This window comes from Physeter macrocephalus, chromosome 16 (genome assembly GCF_002837175.3).
Source record: "Physeter macrocephalus isolate SW-GA chromosome 16, ASM283717v5, whole genome shotgun sequence".
Lineage (NCBI taxonomy): Eukaryota > Metazoa > Chordata > Mammalia > Artiodactyla > Physeteridae > Physeter > Physeter macrocephalus.
In genome coordinates, this window is record NC_041229.1 from 21,432,371 (window position 1) to 21,458,959 (window position 26,589).

Consider the following 26,589-nt stretch of genomic DNA (forward strand, 5'->3'; position numbering starts at 1 on the left):
ACAACAGTGAGAGGCCCATGTACTGCAAAAAAAAAAAAAAAAAAAAAAAAAAAAGCATCTATTGAGATGATCATATGGTTTTTATTCTTCAGTTTGTTAATGTGGTATATCACATTGATTGATTTACAGATAATGAAAATTACTTGCATCCCTGGGATAAATCCCATTTGTTCCTGGTGTATGATACTTTTAATATGTTGTTGGATTTATTTTGCTAATATTTTGTTGAGAGTTTTTGCATCTGTATTCATCAGTGATAGTGGTCTGTAATTTTCCTTTTTTGTGTGACATCTTTGTCTGGTTTTGGTATCAAGGTGATGCTGACCTCATAGAATGAGCCCAGGAATATTCCTTCTCCTGCAATTTTTTGGAATATTTTAAGAACAATAGGTGTCAACTTTTCTCTGAATGTTTGGGAGAATTCACCTGTGAAGCCATATGGTACTGGACTTTCGTTTGTTGGGAGTTTTTAAGTTATTGATTTAATTTAATTACTGGTAGCTGGTCTGTTCAGATTTTCTGTTTCTTCTTAGTTCAGTCTTGGGAGATTTACCTTTCTAAGAATTTGTCCATTTCTTCTAGGTTGTGCATTTTTGGCATATAGTTGTTTGTAGTAGTCTTTTGTGATCCTTTGAATTTTTGTGGTGTCAGTTGTAACTTCTCCTTTTTCATTTCTGATTTTAGTGATTTGGGCCCTCTCCCTTTTTTTCTTGAGTGTCTGACTAAATGTTTATCAATTTTGTTTATGTTTTCTAAGAACCAGCTTTTAGCTTCATTGAACTTTTCTATTGTTTTTTTTAATCTCTATTTTATTTATTTCTGCTCTGATCTTTATAATTTCTTTCCTTCTATTAACTTTGGGCTTTGTTTGTTCTTGCTCTAGTTCCTTTAGGTGTAAGGTTAGATGGTTTATTTGAGATTTTTCTTGTTTCCTTAGGTAAGTTTGTATTGCTATAAAATTCCCTCTTATAACTGCTTTTGCTGTGTACCATCAGTTTTTGGATCACTGTGCTTTTGTTTTCATTTGTCACTAGGTATTTTTTGATTTCCTGTTTGATTTCTTCAGTGATGCATTGGTTGTTTAGTAGTGTATTGTTCAGCCTCCACATGTTTATGATTTTTGCATTTTTTTTCTTGTAGTTGGCTTCAATCTCATAGCATTGTGATCAGAAAAGATGCTTGATCTGATTTCAATTCTCTTAAATTTACCAAGCCTTTTTTTGTAGCCTAGCATGTAATTTATCCTGGAGAACATTCTGTGTGCACTTGAAAAGAACATGTATTCTGCTGCTTTCAGATAGAATGCTTTACATACATCAATTAAGTTCTTCTGCTCTAATGTGTCATTTAAGGCTAGTGTTTCCTTATTGATTTTCTTTCTGGATGATTTGTCCATTGATATAAGTGGTGTGTCAAAGCCCCCTATTATTATTGTGTTACTGTCGATTTCTCCCTTATGCCCGTTAACATTTGCTTTATGTACTTAGGTGCTCCAATGTTGGGTGCATATATATTTACAATTGTTCTATCTTCTTGGATTGATCCCTTCATCGTTACGTAGTGTCCTTCTTTAACAGTCTTTACTGTATAGTCTCCTTTGTCTGATATAAGGTAGCAATACTTACATTACTTTCTTTTGATTTCCATTTGCATGGAATATCTTTTTTCATACCCTCACTTTCAGTCTGTGTGTGTCTTCAGATCTGAAGCAAGTCTCTTGTAGACAGCACATATTTAGGTCTGGTTTTTGTGTCCATTCAGTTACTCTGTGTTTTGATTGTAGAATTTAGTCCATGTACATTTTAGGTAATTATTGATATGTATGTTCTTATTACCATTTTGTTACTTGTTTTGGGGTTGTTATTGTAGGTCTTTTTTTTTTTTTCTTCTTTTATTCTCTTCTCTTGTGATTTGATGACTGTCTTTAGTGTCTTGTTTGGATTCCTTTTTCTTTTGTGTATATCTATTATAGATTGTTGGTTTATTGTTACCATGAGGCTTTTATGTAGACGTGTGTGTGTGTGTGTGTGTGTGTGTATACACAATTATTTAAAGTCACTGATCTCTTAAGTTTGAAAGCAGTTTAACAACCCTGCATTTTTACCTACCCCCCGTGTTTACTGTTTGTGACATTATATTTTACATCCTTTTGTGTATCCCTTAACTACCTGCTGTGTATATAGATGATTTTACTACTTTTGTCCTTTAACCTTCCTACTAGCTTTATATGTGGATGGCCTACTACATTTACTGTATATTTGCCATTACCAATGAGATTTTTCCTTTCATAATTTTCATATTTCTAGTTATGGCCTTTTCTGTTTAGAGAAATCACTTTAACATTTTTTATAAAGTTGGTTTTGTGGTGCTGAACTCTTACCTCTTGCTTCTCTGTAAAACTTGATCTCTCCTCCAAATCTGAAGGAAAGCCTTGCTGGGTAGAGATTTCGTGGTTGTAGGTTTTTCTCTTTCATCATTGAAAATATATCATGTCACTTCCTTCTGGCCTGCAGATTTTCTGCTGAAAAGTCAGCTGATTGCCTTCTGAGAGTTCCTTTGTAGGTAAGTTGTTGCTTTTCCCTTGCTGCTTTTCATAAGTATTGTATCTTTATTTTTAGCCATTTGAATTACAGTGTGTTTTGGGGTTGTCCTCTTTGGGTTGATTCTGTATGAGACTGTTTCTTTTCTCAACTTAGGGAAGTTTTCAGTTTTCATGTCTTCAAATATGTTCTCTACCCCTTTCACTCTCTCTTGTCCTTCTGGGATCCCTGTATTGGGAATATTGGGAATATGGTGCACTAGATGTTGTCCTAGAGCTCTCAAACTGTCCTTATTCCTTTTTATTCTTTTTGCTGTTCAGCATCAGTGATTTCCACTACCCTGGCTACTAGCTTGCTGATTCATTCTTCTGTATCATTTAGTCTACTGTTGATTCCTTTTAGTGTATTTTTCATTTCAGTTATTGTATTCTTCATCTCTGTTTGGGTGTTCTTTAAATTTTCTACCTCTTTGTTAAAAACTTCTGACTTCTCACTCTGTACATCCATTCTATTCCCAAGTTCTTTGATCACATTTACAGTCACTACCCTAAACTTCTCATGTAGATTTCCTATCTTCACTTCACTTAATTCTTCTCCTGCGGTTTTTATCTTGTTCCTTTGTCTGGAACATTTTCCTCTGTCGCCTCATTTTGCCTAAGTTGCTCTATTTTTATGTATCTGGTAGATTGGTTATGATTCCTAACCTTGGAGAAGTTGCCTTTTGTAGGGTATGTCCTATGTGTTCCAATAGCACACTCCCCTCTCATCACCCAATCTATATGCTCTAGAAGATCCCCCTATGAGTGCTGCGTGTATCCTTTTGTTGTGGCAGGCTGACTATGTAGACGGTCTGGAGGCTTGGATGGCTCAGGGTCTTGCCTTGTGCAGAGGCTGCCAGCCACTGGTTGTTGGGACTGGGTCACAAAGTGGCTGACTGTGGAACCCCAGGGGGCCCCGGGGCTTATGCTATCTCACTGGTTTGCAGAGTCAGGGTCCAGAAGACTCCAGGGCTATTTCCCACCCACTGGTAGGTGAAGCCAGGTCCTGGGGTTCATGCTGGACTATTGCCAGGCAGAGCTGGGTCCTGGAATCTGGTTGCAGAGCTCAGGGATCCCAGAGTTGGTGTCAGGTCACTGGTTGGGGGAGGGTTTCCTGATACAGTTGGGTATGGGGTCCAGGGTGTCTCAGAGCTTGTGCCAGCCTGCTACTGGGCAGGGCTGAGGCCCAGCTGGTCTCACAGCAAGGTCTGGCCTGCTGTGAGCAGGCCGGGTACCATAGGCTGCAGGATAGTGGTTTACTTCTGTCTGCCCCCTGATGGGTAAGACTGGTCTAGAGGCTAGTGCAGGCTTCCTATAGGGCAGTGGGGGACCCAGGAGCTTCCAGAGATGGTGCCTGCCCAGTGGTGAATGGAGCTGTGTCCAGGGCCTTCTGGTGGGCAGGGCCATGTCTAGAGGCATGTCTAGAAGTGGCTGTGGACTCAGGAGGTCTTCAGACAGCCTGTCTGCTGATGGGTGGAACTTTGTCCCCACCCAGTTAGTTGCTTGGCCTGAGGCATCCCAGCACTGACACCTACAGGCTGTTGGGGCTATGTCTTGGCACTGATGAGCTAGAGGGAGCATCCCACAATGTCACCTGCAAGCACCAGCTTCCACGTAGTACAAGTAGCTTCCAAGAATGGTTGCCGCCAGTGTCTATTTCCCCAGGGTGAGCCACAGCCACCCACCCCCTGCCTGTCTGGGGGACTCTCCAAGACCAGCAGATAGGTCTGTCCCAGGATTCTATCAAATTACTGCTTTTGCCCTGGGTCCTGGTACATGTGAGATTTTGGGTGCACCCTTTAAGAGCGAAGTCTCTATTTCCCCCCAGTCCTGTGGGGCTCCCAAAATTAAGTCCTGCTGCCTTCAGAGTCGAATGCTCTGGGGGCTTGTCTTCCTGGTACAAGACCTCTGGGCTGGGGAACCTGATGTGGGGCTCAGAGCTCTCACTCCAGTGGGAGGACCTCTGCAATGTAATTATTCTTTCATTTGTGGGTCACCCACCCTAGGGTATGGGACTTCACTATATCACGAGTCCACCCCTCCTACTTATCTCGTTGTGGTTCCTTCTTTATGTCCTTAGTTGTAGAAGATCTTTTCTGATAGGTTCTGGTCTTTTTCAGTGAGGGTTGTTCTGCATATAGTTGTGATTTTGGTGTGTTTGTGAGAGGAGATGAGCTCAAGGTCTTTCTCCTCTGCTGTCTTGGCCCAACCTCTCTCATCAGTAATCTTAATTCCACCTTTTGAGTACATGTTAGTATAGTTAGTCACATATACAAATTATAAAAGGAATTTAAAGACCTTCTACTCCAACTGCGTTACTTTACAATGAGGAAACTGAGGCAGCCAAAATAACTCACCATGTCACACTACTTAGGAAAAAGTCTGAGATTAGCCCACACCCTCCCCTACCCCCATCAAGTCCTAAACTACTGAGCTCAATTGCCATGGGTGGAGGAGGAATCTGAGTCGGTATGAATGAAGTTCTTTTCCTTTTGAAAGGCTACATGGAATTTTTTAAAGTAAGTGTTTTGAACATACTTAACTTGTAAGTCCCCTTCACTTAATAGCAGTGTATTTTAACTGCTATGAACATCAGCTTCCAAATCTGTAAAATGAGGGATGATACCTACCTTCAGGGCTTAGGTATTGTTTCTCTCTTCTTCCTCCCTTTCCTCTTAAAGTCACCTTCTAGTGTTAAGCTGTTGAAAAATAACCAGATTTACTGCCTTTAATTCTTCACTGTTCTTTTCACTCCTCACTTCAAACCCTAGACCATTTGAGTTCTGCCCTCAACATTTTCCTGGAACTGCTTTGTTGAAGGTCTTAATGAACAACTGATGACTTTCTTCCCAGACATCTTCTCAGTCTTCAACTTGTTATCCCCTTCACCAGTTTCAGTACTACAGACCACCACTGCTTTTTATTCTTCTTTTTCTGCTGTTTTATTCACTACTCTCCATCTTGTTCACAGATTCTCCTCCTTTCTTCACCCCTTCAGATTACATTTTTTTCAGGGATGTGTTTCTGCCTTTTTTCTTATTCTTTGCCCCTTTGGGCAGTTCTAGTCATTCCCATAGTATTATTTATGCAACTGTCTTTGTATGATAACAAATATGACATCTCTTTTAAGTGCTGTCTGCCTGCCTTATCTCTCCATGTCACCTAGTCCCCTGGTAATTTCACACTCAGTATATTTGAAGCTGCACTCATCTCTTCTTCCCCAGCCACAATGTGTTTTCTCTCCTGTGTTCTTCATCTTCGTTAGTCTCAAAAATGTGTATGTGAATACAGGAGACTTAGATTATCCAAAGCAATTTTTAAAAAGAAAAAGTTGGTAGATTTATACTACCTAATTTCATGATTTACTGTAAAGATAGAATAATAAGGCAATGTGGTTCTGGCATAGATTAATTCTTAAAAAGACCAGTGAAACAGAATAGACAGCCTAGAAATAGACCCATGGTCTACAGTCATGTGATTTTCAACAAAGGTACCAAAGCAATCCACTGAGGAAAGGAAAACCTTTTGTGCATATGGTGCTGGAACAATATGGTATTCGTATAGAAAAACAAAATGAAGCTTAGCGCCTACCTTATACCATAAACCAAAATTAATTTAAGATAGATCATAGACTTGGATGTAAAAACTAAAATCATACAGATTTTAGTGGAAAACATAGGAGAGTATCTTCATGACTTGGGGGTAGGCAAAGATTTCTTAGAAAGGACACAGAAAACAAATACCATTTGAAAAATGATAAATTAGACTTCATCAAAGTTTAAAACTTTTTAAGTTTTAAGAAAATGTACAGGCAAATCACAGACTGAGAGAAAATATTTACAAAACATTTGACAGAGGATATATATACGTGTATATATATGTATATGTGTATAGGTATGTATGTGTTTATGTGAATATGTGTGTGTATATATGTATATTAGGAGATAGATAGATCGATCCAGGATATATTAAAAAATTCCTACATCTCAATAATAAAAAGATACATAACACAATCTTTTTAAGTAGGCAAAATATTTGGAGACAGTTCACAAATTAATATATACAAATAACCAGTAAGAACATGAGTGTTCAACATTATTAGTCATCAGAGAAATGCAAATTAAAATCTTAATGAGACACTACTATATATCCACTAGAATGGCCAAAATTTAAAAGATTGATAATGCAAATGGTGACACAGTTGTGAAATAACTAGAATTATCCCGCACTATTGTTGAAAATATAAATTGGTACAAGCACTTTGGAAAACTTACTGGTAGTTTTTTTCTAAAAATAAACATAACACCTATTCTGTGACCCAGCAGTTCCACTGTGATATATTTCTCCAACAAAAATGTAAACATAGGTCATGAAAAAGACAAATAGAAGTTTAATAGCAGTTTTATTCATAATAGGTAAAAACTGGAGAGAGCCCACGTGTCCATCAGTAGGAGAATGAATAAGCAAACTGATATATTTATACAGTGGAATACTGTTCATCAATATAAAGGAATGGATTACTAATAAACATAACAAAAACATGCTGAGTAAGAAATATCTTACACAAAGAGAGTACATACTAAGGTTTTGTTAATATGAAATTCTAGAATAGGCAAAACTAGTCTTCAGTGGGAAAAAAAATCATAATAATGGTTGCCTTGGGGTTGATGGAGTAGGGATTGACTGTTGTAAGGATTTTGAGGGACTTGGGAGCTGATCATTGAAAAAACTATGACCCTTGGACAGATTTGCATAAGAAAGGAAGTCCCTTACAGCATGAGACAATCTAGAGGTTTATGGCCAAAGGACCACCATCCACAAAAGGAGGAGGGCAAGGGAATTCCTGAGGTGAAGGAGATTGGAGGGGATGGCTCTGGAGATTACATGTATAAATGATGTTGCTCAGTAGCACGGTGGGGAGTCTGGGTCAGAGAGCTCCAAAGGTAGTAGTGACTTGGGTCTTATAACCACAAGGCTCTGTCTTATCAATGGCTAGCAGGTGTTGGGTGTAGTTTTGTGGAGTATACAAAGCAGGCAAGCTATAAAATGGTTAAAAATCTGCTTGTTTTGGGTTATTTTTTAAATAATTGGGTGTATAAAAATGTTAGTTTAGTTCTAGCAGACTTTGGAGCTAATGGATCTCAGCCTGCAACAAAGAGATAAACAACTTGAGCAATACATAGAGGCCGTCTTCATATAAATATAACAACTGAAAAGGGATAAGAGGAAATTTTTTGGAGTGATGATAATGTTCTATATCCTGATAAGGGTTTAAACTACACAAGTGAATACATTTGTCAAAACTCCGAAAATATACACCTAAGAACTGTGCATTTCATTGTACATGATATGCATGTTGAAGTATTTAGGGGGAAATGTACTGCTGTATGCAGTTTTTTACTGAAATGTCAAAAATAGAATGGGTTAATTGAAAGAGAGTTAGATAGTTATCTGATAAAGCAAGTACAGTAAAATTTTAATGGTAGAATCTAGTTTGGGATATACATATGTTTATTATAAAACTTTTAATTTTGCTTTTTGTTTAAAAAATTTTATAATAAAATATTAAGGACTACCATGTGGAGACAGACTAAGGGGCCTGTTAGAAAACTATGGCATTTCATTAAAAAAATTATAGCGCTTTATATTTCTTGACCAAATTTAACCTATAATTTTTTGTAGAAACTCAATCCTATATTTGATCATTTGACTAAAGATCTGTGGTGTTTGATCTGTTACAGGGAAAGTCCTTCTGCTAGCGTGGACACATGTGCATTTCTGTCATCATTTTTGTGCTCCAATAGGACTTTGCTAATTGATGGCCGGGTAGAACTGAAAAGAGGTCTGCAGAGGCAGGAGCGACATCTTTTCCTGTTCAATGATCTGTTTATCGTGGCCAAAATCAAGTAGGTATACTGGACACTCTCTCCTGGTTATCATAATAAAATTGCATTTCCACCAACAAAGGTAACCAACCTTTCTATTCAATGTTCACTGTAAGAATATCTGGCCTCTGTTACCATAACTAATATCTGAAGTGAGTTTTATGTTTGTTTTGTTTTGATTTGGTTTTGAAAAGATGTTTCAATTATTTATTTATTCAACAAGTGTTCATTTAAGTCCCACTCTGTGCCATGCTCTGAATAAATAAAGGGGATACGGTGAAGAATGTGATGGGTACAGTCCCTGCTTTTTGATGCTTTCATTCTAAAGTGTGTAGGGAGAAATGACAAATTGTGCTTAATGCTGTGAAGAAAATACGGTGAAGTGAAATATGGGATATATGTTATGTAGGTATAGTCGGGGGGAAAAACATCAATGAAGAATGAAAAACAACTAGCCATTCAGATATTAGGAAGATGGGTATTCTAGGCAGAGGGAACAGCAGGTACAAGGGTGGTAGGGAAAGTTTGGCCCTTTGGAGGAGTTAAAAGAAGGCCAGCATAATAACCAGGAAGAGAGTAATATAAATTGAGATTGGAGAAATAGACAAGTATCAAGTTATCAGGACCTTTGTGGGCTGCATTAATTATCTATTAATTATCTATTGCTGTATAACAAATTACCCCAAAACATAACAGTTTGTGACTACAAATGTCTTATACATTTTCTCTGAGTCAGGAATCTGGGAATGGCTTAGCTAGTGGTTCTGGCTTAGGGGCCCTCATGAGGTTGCAGTCATGCTGTTGAGCCAGGGTTATAGTCATCTCAGAGCTTAACTGGAGAGAATCTTGAAACTTCCCATATCACTTATGTGGATCCTGGCAGGCCTCAGTTCCACAATGGCTGCTTTCCAGAGTTCTTCTCCATGTATGTTTCTCCACAGGGCTGCTTGTAACATGGTATTGTTTCCTTCAAAGTGAAAGATCCAAGAGAGTGAGGAAGAGAGTATTAAAGGGAGAGAACACCTAAAATAGAAGCTGCAGTCTTTTATAACCTAATTTTGAAAGTAGCATACCATCATTTCTGATGTAGGCTATTGGCCACACAGATCAACCTTGGTACAATTGGAAGGGAACTACACAAGAGTGTGAGTATTAGGAAGCCGGGATCATTGGGGGCCGTCTTGGAGGATGGGTTCCACAAAGGCTATGATAGGAGTTTGGATTTTATTCCAAATGGTTTTAATTAGGGGAGTAGAATAATGTACATATTTTTAAAATATTGTTCTGGCTATGATAGGTAATGGATTAGAGGACAGAAAAGAGTAGAAGCAAGGAGACTGGACAGGAGGTTATTGTAGTAGTCCTGATGAGATATAATGAAGGCTTTATCTGGGGAAATGGCAGTTAAAGGAAGGACGCAGACACATTTAGAATATACTTTAGAGGTAACCAAAAGAATTCACTTTTCCCTCCACACTAAATGCCAGTGCAGTTATCATCCAACCTAGAGCACAATAGTTACAACTTGCTCCATCCCCCATTCTCACTGTTTATGAAACATCATAAAAGAGTAGTTTAACAAATCCAATCTCATCAAAGAGATTTTTTGTCACTAGAGAATAGTAAACTTTTTTCTACTATCCGTACCTTCACACCTAAGTTATGCTTAAATAAGATGTGGGTGGGGAGGAGATCAAGATTGTGGAGTAGGAGGACGCTGAGCTCACCTCCCCCAAAAAACACATCAAAAGTACATTTACATGAAAATAAATTCTCACTGAAAACAAACTGGAGACTGGCAGAAAGATTCTTCGGCAACCAAGGCTGTAAAGAAAGATCCACAGGGAGTCAAGAAGGAAGGGAGGAGAAGCAATCAGGTCAGGACTCACATCCCTAGGAAGGGACAGAGAAGAGGAGGGAGATATCATGGGCTTGCAGATCCTCCCTGGGGAGTGAGGGGTTTGAACCACATATTGGGCACCCCAGCCAGCACTGGGAAGACAAGTCCCCTTAGTTGGTTTGAAAACCACTGACTGACAGGAGGGCTGTAAGAAACCGAGACTCCACCCATGAAGAAATGGACACACTCTTGCTTACTCCCAAAACAAGGCAGAGGAAGCAGATTAAAACTGCCCAGGACTCTGACAATAGTGAACACCCCAGCCTCGCCTCTAACTCTGGTGCAGTTACCAACTAGGAGGAAGGCTAATGTTGCTGAGGCAAGTGTGCACTTGCAGGGGATGGAGCCAGCTCAGACCCAGCACTGCAGTTAAATGCGGCAAGGATATTTATTGCTGGCGTTCACAGAGGGCAGCAGATCAGGAGCTGTCTGAAGCTCTGACTGACATGCTGGAGCCATCCCAGTGTGCGCCCTAGCTGCACCAGGTGCCTGCTCCAAACCCTTCTTGCTGCATCGCTACTCCCCTCTGGGGTGAAGGTACCATGACTGGGAGATGGGAGAGTGCATACTTAGAGGAACAGAACCAGTTCATATCTGACCCTCAGGGCTTCTGCTCCAACAGTATGGACCTGACCCTGCCACAAATAGGGTGGTGATAGCTACTGAACATAGGAGAAGCTCTAGTTTACACCTGGCTCTGGCTCTAGACCTATGTCTCCAGCCCTACCTCTCACTAAGGTGATAGCTGCCAACATACCCTGGGGGAAGATATGACCCATGCTCAGTTCAGATCCAGCTCTCCCACCAAAGCCACTGAGAACACACATACTTGAACAGGAATACTCCCACACAAGGACACTGCTTCAAGACTGGGATAGGTAAGTATTCACCTAATTTCATAGAGACAGAGAAAGTTAAACAAAATGAGAAGAAAGAGGAATTTGTTTCAAACAAAAGAACAAGAAAAAAAACCTGAAAAAACAACTAATGAAACAGATAAATAACTTCCAGATAAAGAGTTCAAAGTAGTAGTAATAAAAAAGCTAATTGAACTTGGGAAAAGAATAGATGAACACTGAGAATTTTGACAAGGAACTAGAAAATATAAAAAGTACCAGTCAGAGCTTAAGAATACAATAACTGAAATGAAAAATACTCTAGAAGGAATTAACAGACTAGATGATACAAAAGAATGCATAAGTGATCTAGAAGATAGAATAATGAAAATCACTAATCAAAAAGAAACTGTAGGACATCAAGCGTACTAACATTTGTATTATACTGGTTCCAGAGGAGAAGAGAGAGAGAAACGGACCAGAAAGGTATTTGTGGAAATTATGGCTGAAAACTTCCCAAGCCTGAAGAAGGAAACAGATAACTAGGTGCAGGAACCATAGAGAGTCCCAAACAAGATGAAACCAAAGAGACCCACACCAAGACATACCACATTTAAATGGCAAAAGTTAAATATAGAGAGACTTCTAAAGGCAGCAAGGGAAAAATAAAGTGTCACGTACAAGGAAACCCCCATAAGGCAATCAGCTGATTTTTCTACAGAAACTTTGCAGGCCAGAACAGAATGGCATGATATATTAAAAGTGCTGAGAGGGGAAAAACCTACAACCTAGGTTACTCTACCTAGCAAGGTTTTCATTCAGAATTGAAGGAGAGATAAAGAACTTCTTAGACAAGCAAGAACTGAAAGAGCTCATCAATACTAACTTGACCCTAAAACATGTTAAAGAGTCTTCTCTTAGTAGAAAAGAAAAGGCTACAACAAGAAGTAACAGATTACAGAAAAGGAAACATACAACTAATAAAGGAAAATATACAGTAAAGGCTGTGGATCAATGACTTAAATAAGACAGTATGAAGTCTAAAGGACAAAAATTGTAAAAATCAACTATAACTAAAATAAACAGTTAAGGGATAAATATGAACTTGTGAAATAGGACATCAAAAACAAAATGTGGGGGAAAGAAGAGAAATGTAGATTTTTTTTTAGAATGTGTTTGAACTTAAATGACTATCAGTTTAAAACAAGTAGATATATGTCAACATATATGAACCCCATGGTAATCACAAATAAAAAAAACCTACAATACATACACGAAAACTAAGAAGAAAGGAACACAAACATTCCACTAAAGAAAATAATCAAACCACAAGAAAAAAGGAAACAGGAAAACAAAAATACCAGAAAACCAGTAACAAAATGGCAATAAGAGTACCTATCAATAATCACTTTAAATGTCATTGGAAAAAATACATCAAAAAACATTGTATTAAAAAATCCAAGATCCATCTATATACTGCCTACAGGAGACTTACTTCACAGCTAAAGACACATACAGCCTGAAAGTGAGGGGATGGAAAAAGATATTTCATGCAAATGGAAAAGACAAGAAAGCTGGAGCAGCAATACTCATATCAGATAAAGTAGACTTTAAAACAAAGGTTATAACAAAAGACAAAGATGGGCATTAGGTAAGGATAAAGGGATCAATACAAGAAGAGGTTTTTTTTTTTTTTTCTTTTTTGTGGTATGCGGGCCTCCCTCTGCTGTGGCCTCTCCTGTTGCGGAGCACAGGCTCCGGACGCGCAGGCTCAGCGGCCATGGCTCACGGGCCCAGCCGCTCCGCGGCATGTGGGATCTTCCCAGACCGGGTCGTGAACCCGGTTCCCCTGCATCGGCAGGCGGACGCGCAACCACTGCGCCACCAGGGAAGCCTGAGAAGAGGTATTATACTCATTGACATACATGCACCCAGTACAGGACCATCTAAATATATCAAGCAAATTTTAAAAGAGAGAAAATGTTAAAAGGGAGAAACTGACAATAATACAATAATAGTAGGGGATGTGAGCACCCCACTTACATCAATGAACAGATCATCCAGACAGAAAATCATTAAGGCAACAGTGGTCTTAAATGGAATAATAGACCAGGTGGACTTAATAGATAGCTACAGCACACTCCAACCAAACCCAGCAGAATACACATTCGTTTCAAGTGTACATGGAACATTCTCCAGGATGGATCACCTACTAGGCCAGAAAACAAGTGTCATCAAATTTAACAGGATAGAAATTGTATCAAGCATCTTCCGATCACAACTGTATGAAACTGGAAATCAATTACAAAAGAAAAATGGGAAAGCCACAAACATGTGGAAACTAAACAACATGCTACAAAAAAACCAATGGGTCAATGAAAAAATCAAAGAAGAAATCAGAAAATACCTTGAGACAGAGGAAAGTGGAAACAGAACACTTCAGAGTTTATGATATGCAGCTAGAGTGGTTCTGAGAGGGAAGTTTATAGCAATACTGGCCTTCCTCAGGAAACAAGGAAAATCTCAAATAAACAACCTAACCTACCATCTAAAGGAGTTAGATAAAGAAGAACAACGAAAGCCCAAAGTCTTTCTTTCTTTGGCTAAGGTATTTTATTTGCTCCATTTTATGCTGAATGTTGACAATGTTTGCCTAAAATTGTTTTGAGTTTATTGTCATTCTTTTCCATAGTGAATTAGAACAAGTATTAAAGCTGGATGTGACCTTAGGGACCACTTTTGATATTCATTAGAAAGCTGAATTTAAAGTTATTTTTCCTATAGAATTAGGGCTTTACATTTTTTTAAAACAATGTTTATGGGCATCAGAGTATTTAGAAAGAAGCTGATATTATCTCTGTTAATAGCCATAAAGCACCTATTTGGAATTTACTAAAAGGAAATGAAAGTAATTATTTCATACCCTCTTAAGCCATCACTATTCTCATATTTTATTTCCTAAACAGGGAAGTAATGATGAATTCTGTGTAGGTCAAAAAGATGAGGAGAAAAAAAGTTCTGATTATTAATTCATTACCAGTAGAATTACCATCAGATACTTGTGGAATATACCATATTCTCTACCCCAAAATGTATTTAATAGACCATCTCCATCTTAGAATGGAGGGCAATCTCTCTAGAATCCTGTGCATTTCAACGGTTCACTGAAATTCATACTTTTAAATTTCCATTGGAATAGTCTAATACTGTTGGAAATTGAGAGTGAAAAATCTGAAGATACACACTGTGACCCTAATACTATCCATCTTAATATAAATCTTTATTGGAATACTTGTTTTAAATATTTTTAAACTAGTACCTCTAGCTTTATGGACATAAATGTTCATGAGATTTCTCCCCTACTTCCATAATAAACAGTCCCATCAGAAAGCCTTGTAGGTGAGGAGATTTGAAAAAGTAAATCTTAAGATAGTAAAGCTGAAGGAAACTTCATCGATACAAAGTCACCTCCAGGTGCTTTGTAAGAATGGCTATATCCAGGGCTTTTTATAGATTCCTAATGGTTATGAGCATAAACAAGCTCAAGAGTCAACCCTGCTCAGGTTTTGATTCTAGCTCTGCTAGTTAAGCTGTTTGACTTTTGGCAAATTACTTAACCTCCCTGTGACAACATTTCCTCATCTCTAAAATGTTTGAGGATTAAACTTAACAATATGTGTAAAGTATTAACAGTGACTGGCAAATGGTAAGTTCTCAATAAATATTGACCATTAGAATGGAAGTATTGTTTACACTTTTGGACAGTTCCTTGTTTTTTTCTATAGTGAGGTGGAAATCTTGGTACTTTATTGATCTAAGGGAAGGAATCGTTGGAATGGCTTTTTCCAAATCAATAGGTATACAAGTTCCCACATGGTATTTGAAGTATCTAATATAAAGAGAGGCCTGCATTAAAAAACTCAAAATGTATGAAAACAGATATGGAAACATACTTTTCCTTGGAAAAGATTCATAGTTTCAGTTTTATATTACCTAGATAGCTGCCATCAAGAAATAAGATTTTTAAAAGAAAAAAAAAAGAAGTAGGATTTTACTTTTTAAAAAATCTAATGATTTATAGCAATAGGGTGAAAAATACTGAAATGAAATATAGAATGAAGGCATTGTGCCTCAAGGCACTTTTCTATTGTACTTACATTGTGTGCCCTACAGGAAGCATAGATGAGGCTTTGAATCTAGATTATTCTTCATGTATAATTCCTGAAAAATCCCTTTACATTTTATAAATCCTACTGAAGAATTTTAGCTTTAAATATTCCGTGAGGAGTTTTAAGGATACTTCCATATGAAGCATCTTTGATTTCATTTTAGCTTTTAATGTTTCCATAAATGGCTCTGAATGATAGGAAGTACTGAGGTTTCCCTGGGCATTCTCTTTATCCTTACCAGTGCCTTCTAACTATTTAAGTCTCAGGTCCATTATGAGCATTAAATCTGTAAACTAGGTCAAGAGATATTATAGTGTCAATATCAGGGTTGTAAGGGGGATTAGATAGAAATTGTCAAAAAGCAATTTCATTGCCAGCTAAAAGTAAATCACCTTCTCTGTACCCAGAGATAAATACTAATTGTATCAACTCTACTTAAATATAATACTTCCTGGCATCTTTTTTTTTTCAGCTTAGTTTAGGGTCTATTTTTAGGCTACAGTTTTTTCAATTTTAGCCAAAATATAAGGGGAAATGGTTTAAAAAGGAAATTTAAAATAATCTTTGCTTCTAAAGACTAGAAAATCATAACCACTTAGTTGGAAATGCATTGTAAATTTCTCTAATTAATTCCAGTTTATATTTTTTAGTGCATATAAAGTGAAAATTTTATAAACATTTTAATAAATAATGTTTATGTTTAATCTTTTATTCAGCCACTCAAATATTTTTGGAAATAAGCAAGTTGTAAATAATAAAAGAATTAATTTTATATATCAGCAGTAAGTTTAAAATTAGGTTTTTGATCCAAATGCAATGCTCAACGTATAGAAAAATAAAGTTGCCAGTTTATGGCTATTTGCTGCCATAAATGCAGACATGAGGACCAATACACCAAATGTTTCAACGGCCTTTTTGGGCTAAGGTAGCCAAACGTTACAATTTACTGTGGTAGGCACTGAAGGTAAGAAAAATGAGTAAGACATTATTTGCCCATGATTAGTGAAAACTGTCCTCTTATCACAAGTATAGAAGTTCTCATAAAATTTAAGAAACAGAATAACAAAAAGTCCTGTCTGGTTTTTATCTTTCTAGATATAACAACAACTTTAAGATAAAAAATAAAATAAAATTAAGTGACATGTGGACGGCAAGCTGTGTGGATGAAGTGGGAGAAGGCAACACCAATGCCCTGAAATCCTTTGTCTTAGGCTGGCCCACAGTGAACTTCGTGGCCACTTTCAGGTGAGAACCATAGCTTGTCTTGTATTCACATGGGTTAGCTACTGTGAAATACAGTCAGCTATGTAATTTCTAGGATGGAGAGAAAAATGTTAATTCAGTTTTGTTCCCCTAATTTTTTAAAGAAAAATATTTTATTCTGATTCATCTATTCTCTTTTCTTAATAAGTTCATTTGTATTCTGAAGCCAATAACTCATCTTTTGGCACACCCCCAATAAAGACATCTGTATGCCTTATGTTTCTCCCAAAGAGTTTTTTATTAAAATATGTGAAATGTAATGGTAAATATTGAGAACTCTTGGAATCATTTACCTTGGTTTGAGCTGTGATTTTTAAAGGGGCTACTGAAACACCTCAAAGACCATGGAAGAGGAATAGAGTGGTCAGAGCTCTAGGACCCACCCCCCTCCAACATCCCCTTCCCTCATGTTTAGGTATTTTCTTTGTATATTGAGCTTTCAAGTTGGCTTTTTAAACCACTGAAAGAGACCTTTTACTGAAAACAATTTTATAAAATACCCCAATTAAGCTTGAATAACTGGTTTACACTCCCAAATTTCTTAAAAACTAGTTTTTAATTATAGAAATAAATTTAATGTCATGAAATAATGTGGTTCCTAAACTGTACGTCATGTTCTAATTTGCTATCTATAGAGATGTGACAATCAAAAGCAAATTTTTGACTCAAGGATTGAAAGTCAGTTTCCTAAGACTCACTCCTTGGCTGGGATGGAGTTGGAGAATGTACAAATAGAGAATCTTTGTGCTCTTATCTGAACATACTGATTGGTACTTTTCAGTTCAGAGTGAGCATACCAAAACTCAAACTTATGATTTTGAACGATTGCACCCTCAAGTCCAATATTTGTTTTACACTTAAAAGAACTGGTCTTTATTTCATGTACACATTTTTCTTTCCACTTCTTCTCTTCTGACTACCATCAAACTCCTCAGGCACCATCCTAAAGCCAGATAACTAAATGTTTTAAGCTGTTAATCTTCTAATAAGGGAAAGGCATGCCTTTAAATTCTATTATGCACTATTGGCCTACCACAAGATACTAAGAACTTATTTGGAAGAAACATGTATTTGTATCATTCTCTGCATATCTTCCTTTCCATGACAGACTTCTCTAGATATTATCAATTCCTATTTAATCTTAGAGTTTACAGCCGAAAGGAAGAGATTTCAAGTGAGGGTGGGACTATATGATGTCTTTAATCAAGGAGTTTCCATAAAACTTTTTTAAGAAGAAGGGAAAATGTAGAAACAAGTTTTGCATTCACTGTAATTCCTCAAAAGGTATAGTACTTTAACTGAATGATTAACATCACTAGTGATGTTGTGTGAATATCATCTGTGCTTTGATAGAATGTAATGAGGAGCAATTCACTTCTGTGGTATTTCTCCCCCAAACCCATAACCCCAGTCTAATCCTGAGAAAAATATCAGACAAGCCCAAATTGAGGGATGTTCTGTGGGGATACCTGACCAGTAAGCCTCAAAATTGTCAAGGTCAGAAAAAAAAACAACAACCAGGAAAAGACACAAAAAAGGTCACTAAGGAGACATAATAACTAAATGCTATGTGGAATCCTCGAATGCATCCTAGAATAGAAAAAGAACATTAATGGAAAAACTGGTGAAATCTGAATAGTCAATAGTTTAGTCAATAGTTAATGGTAATGCACCAATATTGGTTTCTTAGTTTGACAAATGTGCCATGATAATGTAAGAGGATAACATTAGAGGAAACTAAAACTGGGTGTGAGGTATACAGGGATTCTCTATACTCAATCTTTGTAACTTTTCTGAAAATCTAAAATTATTTCAAAATTAAAAGATTACTCTTAAAAAAAGTAGTGTTGAAGAGTTCAGTCTCTGGTACGGCAGAGTGAGGTCTTAACAGACTGACCGCTCTATAGATAACAACTGTAAACTCTAAACAAAACACAAACAACAACTCCCTGAAGGTTCTGGAAGATGAACAAAATTTGGCAGATTTTGGAGAAGAATTGAAACTTTAAAAAAAAAATTTTATTATTTATTTATTTATGGCTGTGTTGGGTCTTCATTGCTGCACGTGGGCTTTCTCTAGTTGCAGCAAGTGGGGGCTACTGTTGGTGCAGAGTGCAGGCTCTAGGCGCGTGGGCTTGCCCAGTAAGTTGTGGCTTGTGGGCTCTAGAGCACAGGCTCAGTAGTTGTGGCACAGGAGCTTAGTTGCTCCATGGCAAGTAAGATGTTCCCGGACCAGGGCTCGAACCCGTGTCCCTTGCATTGGGAGGTGGATTCTTAACCACTGTGCCATCAGGGAAGCACTAGCACTGGGCAAGTTTTCTGTTTTTAAGGCATTATTAACCTGAGGAAAGGCTGCAGTCAGATCATGGTGCAGAGCAACTAAACTGACAAAAACCCAGTCTTTCTGGGCTGAAACACCAAAGTACAGAGTCTGGGTCAGCCACAGCCATAAGAATGTGAGGGAGGAAATCTCAAAAAGAAGAGTATCAGAGAAAGGAAGCTCCAAATTTTTTGTTTAGACTCTGCCTAGTCTCTGGCTGAATGCTGAACCACACATGCATGGAACAGACTTTAAAGGAGCTTGAAGCTAAGGCTAAAAGAACTGAACTGAGGTGCTGCTCAACACAGGTGAAATAGAGTTTGCAGCTTGAATCTAATAAAGTTAGTTGTCTATTAAAACAAAAACATCATTATTTTGCAAATATAACAAAACTGAGTTTCTAAAACACAACATTTATAATGTCTAGAATGTAATCTAAAATTTTTTAACATATGAAGAACCTGAAAAGGAAAAAGATAACAAATAGAAGCCAATCCTGAGATGATCTATTTTTTGGAATTACTGTAAAAGAACTTTAAAGCAGCTCTTATAACTACGCTCAGTAGGTAAAAGGAAAAGCCAATTGCAATGAATGAAAAGATAGGAAATCTCAGCAGAGAAATAGAAAATATTTTTTAAAGCCAAATGAAAATTCTAGAACTAAAAATTGTATCTTAAATTTTAAAAAATTCCCTCTGTGGCTTTAGTTGCAAAATGGAAATGAAAGAGAAATGAGTCAGTGAAATTGAAGGTATATCAATAGAAATTGTCCACTCTGAGGAAGAGAGGAAAAAAAAAGATTTTTTTAATGAAAAATACATCAGAGACTTGTACGAAAACCAAAATGTATAACATACATGTAACAGGAATTCTAGAAAGAGGAGAGACAGGGAATGTGGCAGAATAAATAATGGTTTGAAAACCTCCCAAATTTGGTGAAAGACATAAATGTAAGCTCTGTGAACCCTAAATAGGAGTAATGTGAAGAAAACTTCACCTATTCATGTTATAGACAAACTGCTATAAACCAAAGATAAGAGAAAATCATGAAAGCAGCCAGATAAAAACAACACATTACATATAGTGGAACAACAATTTGCCTCACTGTAGTTTTTTTCATCAGAAATTATGGCTGTTTCAGAGGTCAGTGAAATGACATCTTTAAAGTGTTTAAAGACTCATTAGATTGATCAAGATGGCAGAGTAGGAGGATATGGAACTTACCTCCCTCCACGAACACATCAAAAATACATCTATGTGTGATATAATTCTCACTGAAAACTAACTGGAAACTGGCAGAAAGACTTCTGTACAACCAAGGCTGTAAGAAAGATCCACACGTAATCAGGTAGGAAGGGAAGAAAAGTGATCAGGCCGGGACCTTGCCACTGGGAAGGGACTCAGAGGAAAAGGAAGATTACACAGGCAGAGACCTGCCCTGGGGAGTGAGCAGTTCAAGCCACAGATTGGGCATTCCACTCCTGGCGTCCTACACAGGGGAGACCAACCCCCTTGGCTGGTTGGAAGACTGCTGGAATTAACAGGAGGGCTGTGGAAAACTTAGACTCTGCTTGCACACCCATACCCAGAAACACACACACACACAAGCTGACTTGCCCCTGAGGCAGATTGGAGAGGGCCGATAAAGGATCACTCTAGTGGCTGCCAGTTTCCTATGACCACCTCAGTGTGCGCCTCGGCTCTGGCAGAGTGAATGCTGAAGCCCCGCTTACTCCATGTTGCAACTCCCCACTGGAGCAAGGGCTGCCATGACTAAAGACAGAGCTTGGACCACCAAAGGCAACTTGGTCCCGGGGTGGCATCTGGGTGGGATGGCAGTGTCCTTTGTTGGTACTTACTTAAGTAGTGCATCAGAAGCAGCCCAGAACGCTATACAACAGCCAGTCCACCACTGCTCATGCCCCGATATATGGAGAGAGTTCACATGGACCCCACTTGCCCTGCAGTACAGCTCCCCAGTGAGGTGGAGAGGAGGTAGAAGGACAAAGGGAACTTGGACCCAAGGCTGCCTATGAGCAGATTAAGGAAAACAATTGCAGATTCCTGCACAGGCAGCAGATTAGAGACAGCTCAGATATCTGTCTGAGGCCAACATTAGCCAAGAGCCAACATGGGGCCCCCTTGCATCAGCACTGCCCCCTCTGGAGCAAGGGTCCCAGTGCTTGGAGAATTGAAAGCACACACTTAACAGGAACAGAGCCAGCTCAAGACTGAATCTCAGGGCTTCTGCTGCAGCAACTTGAGACCCACTGAGCAGAGAGGAAGTCCTGCCTCACACGTAGCTTCAGCTCTAGCCTATCCATCTCCAGCCACACTCACTACCAAGGCTATAGCTGCCAACACACACTGAGGAAAAATGTGACTTGCATCCACATCAAATCCAGCTCTCCCACCAAAGGCACTGGGCACACACAGTCTGTATAGAGATGCTCCCACATAAGTACACCAGTTCAAGAATATCATATGTAAGTGTTTCACCAAAATTCACAGAGGCAGAGAACATTAAGCAAAACGAAAAGGCAGAGGAACTGGTCTCAACTGAAATAAGAGAAAACCCCTGAGAGAAATAAATAATGAAACAAATAAACAATGTATCAGACAAAGAATTCAAAGCGTTTGTAGTAAAAGTATTAGCTGGATTAGGGAAAAATAAATGAACACAGTGAAAATTTTTAACAAGAATCTAGAAAATGTGAAAAGACCCAGTTAGAAATGAAGAATTCAATAACAAAAATAAAAAACACAATAAAAGGAATAGCAGACTATGTGACCTGGAAGATAGAATAATAAAAATCACCTGATCAGCACAGAAAAAAAATTTTTAATGAGAAAAGTTTAAAAGATCTCTGGGATAACATTAAGCTTACCAACATTCACATTATAGGAGTCCCAGAAGGAAAAGAGAGGAAGGAAGGGATTGAAAATATATTTCATGAAATTATGGCTGAAAACTTCCCAAACCTGAAGACAGCAACAGATACCCAGGTACAGGAAGCACAGAGGATCCCAAACAGGACAGGAAGGAGTGACATGATGTATTCAAAGTGCTGAAAGGGAAAAACTTTCAACCTATGCTACCTACCCAGCATGATTATCATTTGGAGTCTTAGGAGCGATAAAGGACTTCACAGAAAGCAAAAACTGAAAGAATTCATCAGTACTAAACCTACCCTAAAATAAATGTTAAAGGGTTTTCTCTAAGTGGAAAATAAGTAAGAATCTATAGGAAAGGGAAAATTCCACTAGGAAAGGCAAATAATAGTAAGAACTGAGGATCAACCACTTAAGTAAGCTAATATGAAAATAAAAAGACAAAAAATTGTGAAAGTAGCTATAAGCACAATAAACAGTTAAGGGATAAACATAAAAATGTAAAATATGACATCAAAAACACAAAATGTAGGAGGGGGGAGTAAAAAATATAGATCTTTTAGGATGTGTTTGAACTTAAATGACTACAGTTTAAAATAAGTAGATGTAGTTGTAGGTCAACATATATGAACCCCATGGTCACCACAAATCAAAAACCTACCATAGATACTCAAAAACTAAAAAGAACACAAGCATACTACTAAAGAAAATCATAAAACCACAAGGGAAGAAACAGAAAGAGAAGAAATGACAAGAGAAGAACTACAAAAACCAACCAGAAAACAAGTAATAAAATGGCAATAAGTACATACCTATTAATAATTACCTTAAATGTCAATGGACTAAATGCCCCAATCAATAGACATATCTGGCTGATTGGATTTAAAAAAAAAAAAGCAAGGCCCACCTATATGCTGCCTACAAGAGACTCACTTCTGAGCTAAAGACACACACAAACTGAAAGTGAAGGCATGGGAAAATATATTTCATACAAGTGGAAAAGACAAGAAAGCTGGAATCTCAATACTCATAGCAGACAAAATAGATTTTTTAAAACGGTATAACAATAGACAAAAAAGGGCATTATTTTATGGTAAAGGGATCAATAAAAGAAGAGGATATTATACTCATTAACATATATGCACCCAATACAGGAGCACCTAAACATGTAAAGCAAATATTAAAAGACATAAAGGGAGAAACTGACAGTAATACAATAATAGTAGGGGATATTAACACCACACTTACATCAATGGACAGATCATCCAGATAGAAAATAATTAAGGCAACAGTGGTCTTAAATGGCATAATATACCAGGGGGACTTAATAGATAGCTACAGCACACTCCAACCGAAACCAGCAGAATACACATTCTTTTCAAGTGTACCTGGAACATTCTCCAGGATAGATCACATACTAGGCCAGAAGACATGTGTCAGCAAATTTAACAGGATAGAAATTATATCAAGCAGCTTTTCCAGTAACAACTAGAAAACAATTACAGAAAGAAAAATGTGAAAAGCACAAATACTTGGAGGCTAAACAACATGCTACTGAAAAGCCAATGGGACAATGCTAAAATCAAAGAAGAAATAAGAAAATACCTTGAGAAAAATGAAAATGGAAACACAACACTCCAAAATCTATAAGATGCAGCAAAAGCAGTTCTAAGAGGGAAGCTTATAGCAATACAGGCCTTCCTCAAGAAACAAGAAAAATCTCAAACAACCTAACCTACCATTTAAAGGAATAGAAAGAAAAGAACAAGGAAAGCTAAAAGTCAGCAGAAGGAAGGAAATAGTAAGGAACAGAAAGGAAACAAATAAAATAGAAACCAAAGAAAAATAGAAAAGACCAATAAAACCAAGAGCTGATTTTTTGAAAAGATGAACAAAATCGATAAACCTTTAGCTAGGCTCACCAAGAAGAAAAGGGAGAGGACCCAAAGAAACAAAATAAGAAATGAAAGAGGAGAAATAACAACTAATACCACAGAGATACAAAAATCATAAAAGAACTCTGTGAACAGTTGTCCAACAAATTGGCAGCCTAGAAGAAATAGACAAATGTCTAAAAATATACAACCTGCTAACAGTGTATCAAGAGGAAACAGACAGTTTGAACAGACTGATCACTAGTACTGAAATTGAATTTGTAATTTAAAAAAACCTACTAGCAAACAAAAGTCCAAGACCAGATGGCTTCACAGGAAAATTCTACCAAATATATAAAGAAGAGTTAATTCCTATCCTTCTCAAACTATCCCAAAAAATTGAAGAGGAAGGGGCACTCCCAGACTCATTCTACGAGGCCACCATTACCCTGATACCGAAACCAGGCAAAGACACTACAAAAAAAGAAAATTACAGGCCAATATCTTTGATGAATATACATGCAAAAATCCATAACAAAATATTAGCAAACGGAATCCAACAGTATATAGAAAGAATCATACACCATGATGAAGTGGGATTTATTCCAGGGACACAAGGATGCTTCAGCATTTGAAAATCAATCAGTATGATATACCACATTAACAAATGGAAAGATAAAACTCACATCATCATCTCAATAGATGCAGAAAAAGCATTTGACAAAATTCAACATCCATTCATGATAAAAACCCTCATCAAAGTTGGATTAGAGGGAACATATCTCAACATAATAAAGAGCATTATGACAATCCCAGAGCTAACATCATAGTCAATGGTGAAAAACTATTGTTCCTCTAAATTCAGGAACAAGACAAGGATGCTCACTCTCACCACTTTTATTTAACATAGTATTGGAAGTCTGTGTCACAGCAGTCAGACAAGAAAAAGATATGAAAGACATCCAAAGTGGAAGAGAAGAAGTAAAACTGTCACTATGCTGATGACATGGTACTATGTATAGAAAACCCTAAAGTCTCCACCCAAAACTATTAGAACTAATAAATGAATTCAGCAAAGTTGCAAGATATGAGCTAAATATATATAAATCTGTTGCTTTTCTATACACTAATACTGAACTATCAGAAAGAGAAAGCAAGAAAACAATCCCGTTTAAAATCACATCAAAAAGAATAAAATGCCTAGGAATAAACTTAACCAAGGAGGTGAAAGACCTATACACTGAAAACTATGAAACACTGAAGGAAATTGAAGATGATACAGAGAAATGGAAAGATATCCCATGCTCTTCGATTTGAAGAATTAATATTGTTAAAGTGACCATACTGCCCAAAGCAATCTACAGATGTATTGCAATCTGTATGAAAATACCCATGACATTTTTCACAGAACTGAACAAATAATCCTAATATTTATATGGAAATACAAAAGACCCTGAATTGCTGAAGCAACCTTGAGAAAAAAGGACAAAGCTGGAGATATCACCCTCGCAGACTTCAAACTGTACTACAAAGCTACAATAATCAAAACAGCATGATACTGACACAAAAACAGATACATAGATCAATGGAATACAGTAGAGAGCCCAGAAATGAACTCACACACCTACAGTCAGTTAATCTACAACAAAGGAGGCAAGAATATACAATGGAGAAAATAAAGTCTCTTCAATAAGTGGTACTAGGAAAACTGGACATCTACATGTAAAACAATGAGATCGGGACATCCCCTCATACTGTATACAAAAATAAAATCAAAATGGATTAAAGGCCTAAATGCAAGACCAGAAACCATAAAACTCATAGAAGAAAACATAGGCAGAACACTCTGACATTAACAGTAACAATATTTTTTTGAATCTATTTCCTAAGGTAAAATAAATAAAAGCAAAAATAAAGAAATGAGATCTAATTAAACTAAGCTTTTGCATAGCAAAGGAGACCACTGACAAAACAAAAAGACAACCTACAGAATGAGAGAAGATATTTGAAAATATGATGAACAAGGGGATAATATCTAAAGTATTTAAACAGCTCGTGCAACCCACTATCAAAAAAAACAAACACCCAATCCCAAAATAGGCAGAAGACCTGAATAGACATTTTTCCAAAGATGACACAGCAGGCACATGAAAAGGTGCTCAACATCGTTAATTATTTGAGAAACGTAAATCAAAACAATAATGAGATATCACCTCACACCTTTCAGAATGGTTGTCATCAACAAGAACACAAGTGGCAAATGTTTTCGAGGATGTGGATAAAAGGGAACCCTTGTACACTGTTGGTGAGAATGTAAATTGGTGCAGCCACTGTAGAAAACAGTATGGAGGCTCTTCAAAAAAACTAAAAACTACCATAGGATCCAGCAGTTTCACTCCTGGATATATATACAGAAAAAGAAAACAAAAACACTAATTCAAAAAGATACATGTACCCAATGTTCATAATGGCATTATTTACAATAGCCAAGATATGGAAGCAACCCAAGTGTCCATCAACAGACGAATGGATAAAGATGTGGTGTATATTTACATATACATACACACACACACACACACACACACACACACAATAGAGTATTACTCAGACATAAAAAAGAATGAAATTCTGCCATCTGCAGCAATGTGAATGGACCTTGAGAATATTATGCTTAGTGATGTATGTCAACAAAAGACAAATACTGTGTAATATCACTTATATGTGGAATCTAGAAAGTAAATCAAATGAATGGATATAGAAAAACAGAAACAGACTCAAAGATACAGAAAACAAAGTAATGGTTACCAGTGGGGAGAAGGAAGGGGGGAGGGGCACGTTAGGGGTATGGGATTAAGAGATACAAACTACCCTG

General features: G+C 37.4%; 1 protein-coding gene across 4 annotated transcripts in view; it reads left to right on the plus strand.

Moving 5' to 3' along the window:
- The window catches only part of ARHGAP20 (Rho GTPase activating protein 20), a 142,111-nt gene that overhangs the window by 72,128 nt on the left and 43,394 nt on the right, over window positions 1–26,589 (plus strand). For 3 of the 4 annotated variants that reach the window (XM_024131298.3, XM_024131299.3, XM_007115285.3), the window contains exons 3-4: window positions 8,320–8,484; window positions 16,464–16,613. In XM_024131298.3, coding sequence (XP_023987066.1) covers window positions 8,320–8,484; window positions 16,464–16,613 — 315 coding nt within the window. Of the gene's footprint in view, window positions 1–8,319; window positions 8,485–16,463; window positions 16,614–26,589 lie in introns of those variants that run through there. The other variant, XM_007115287.4, reaches the window with a different exon arrangement.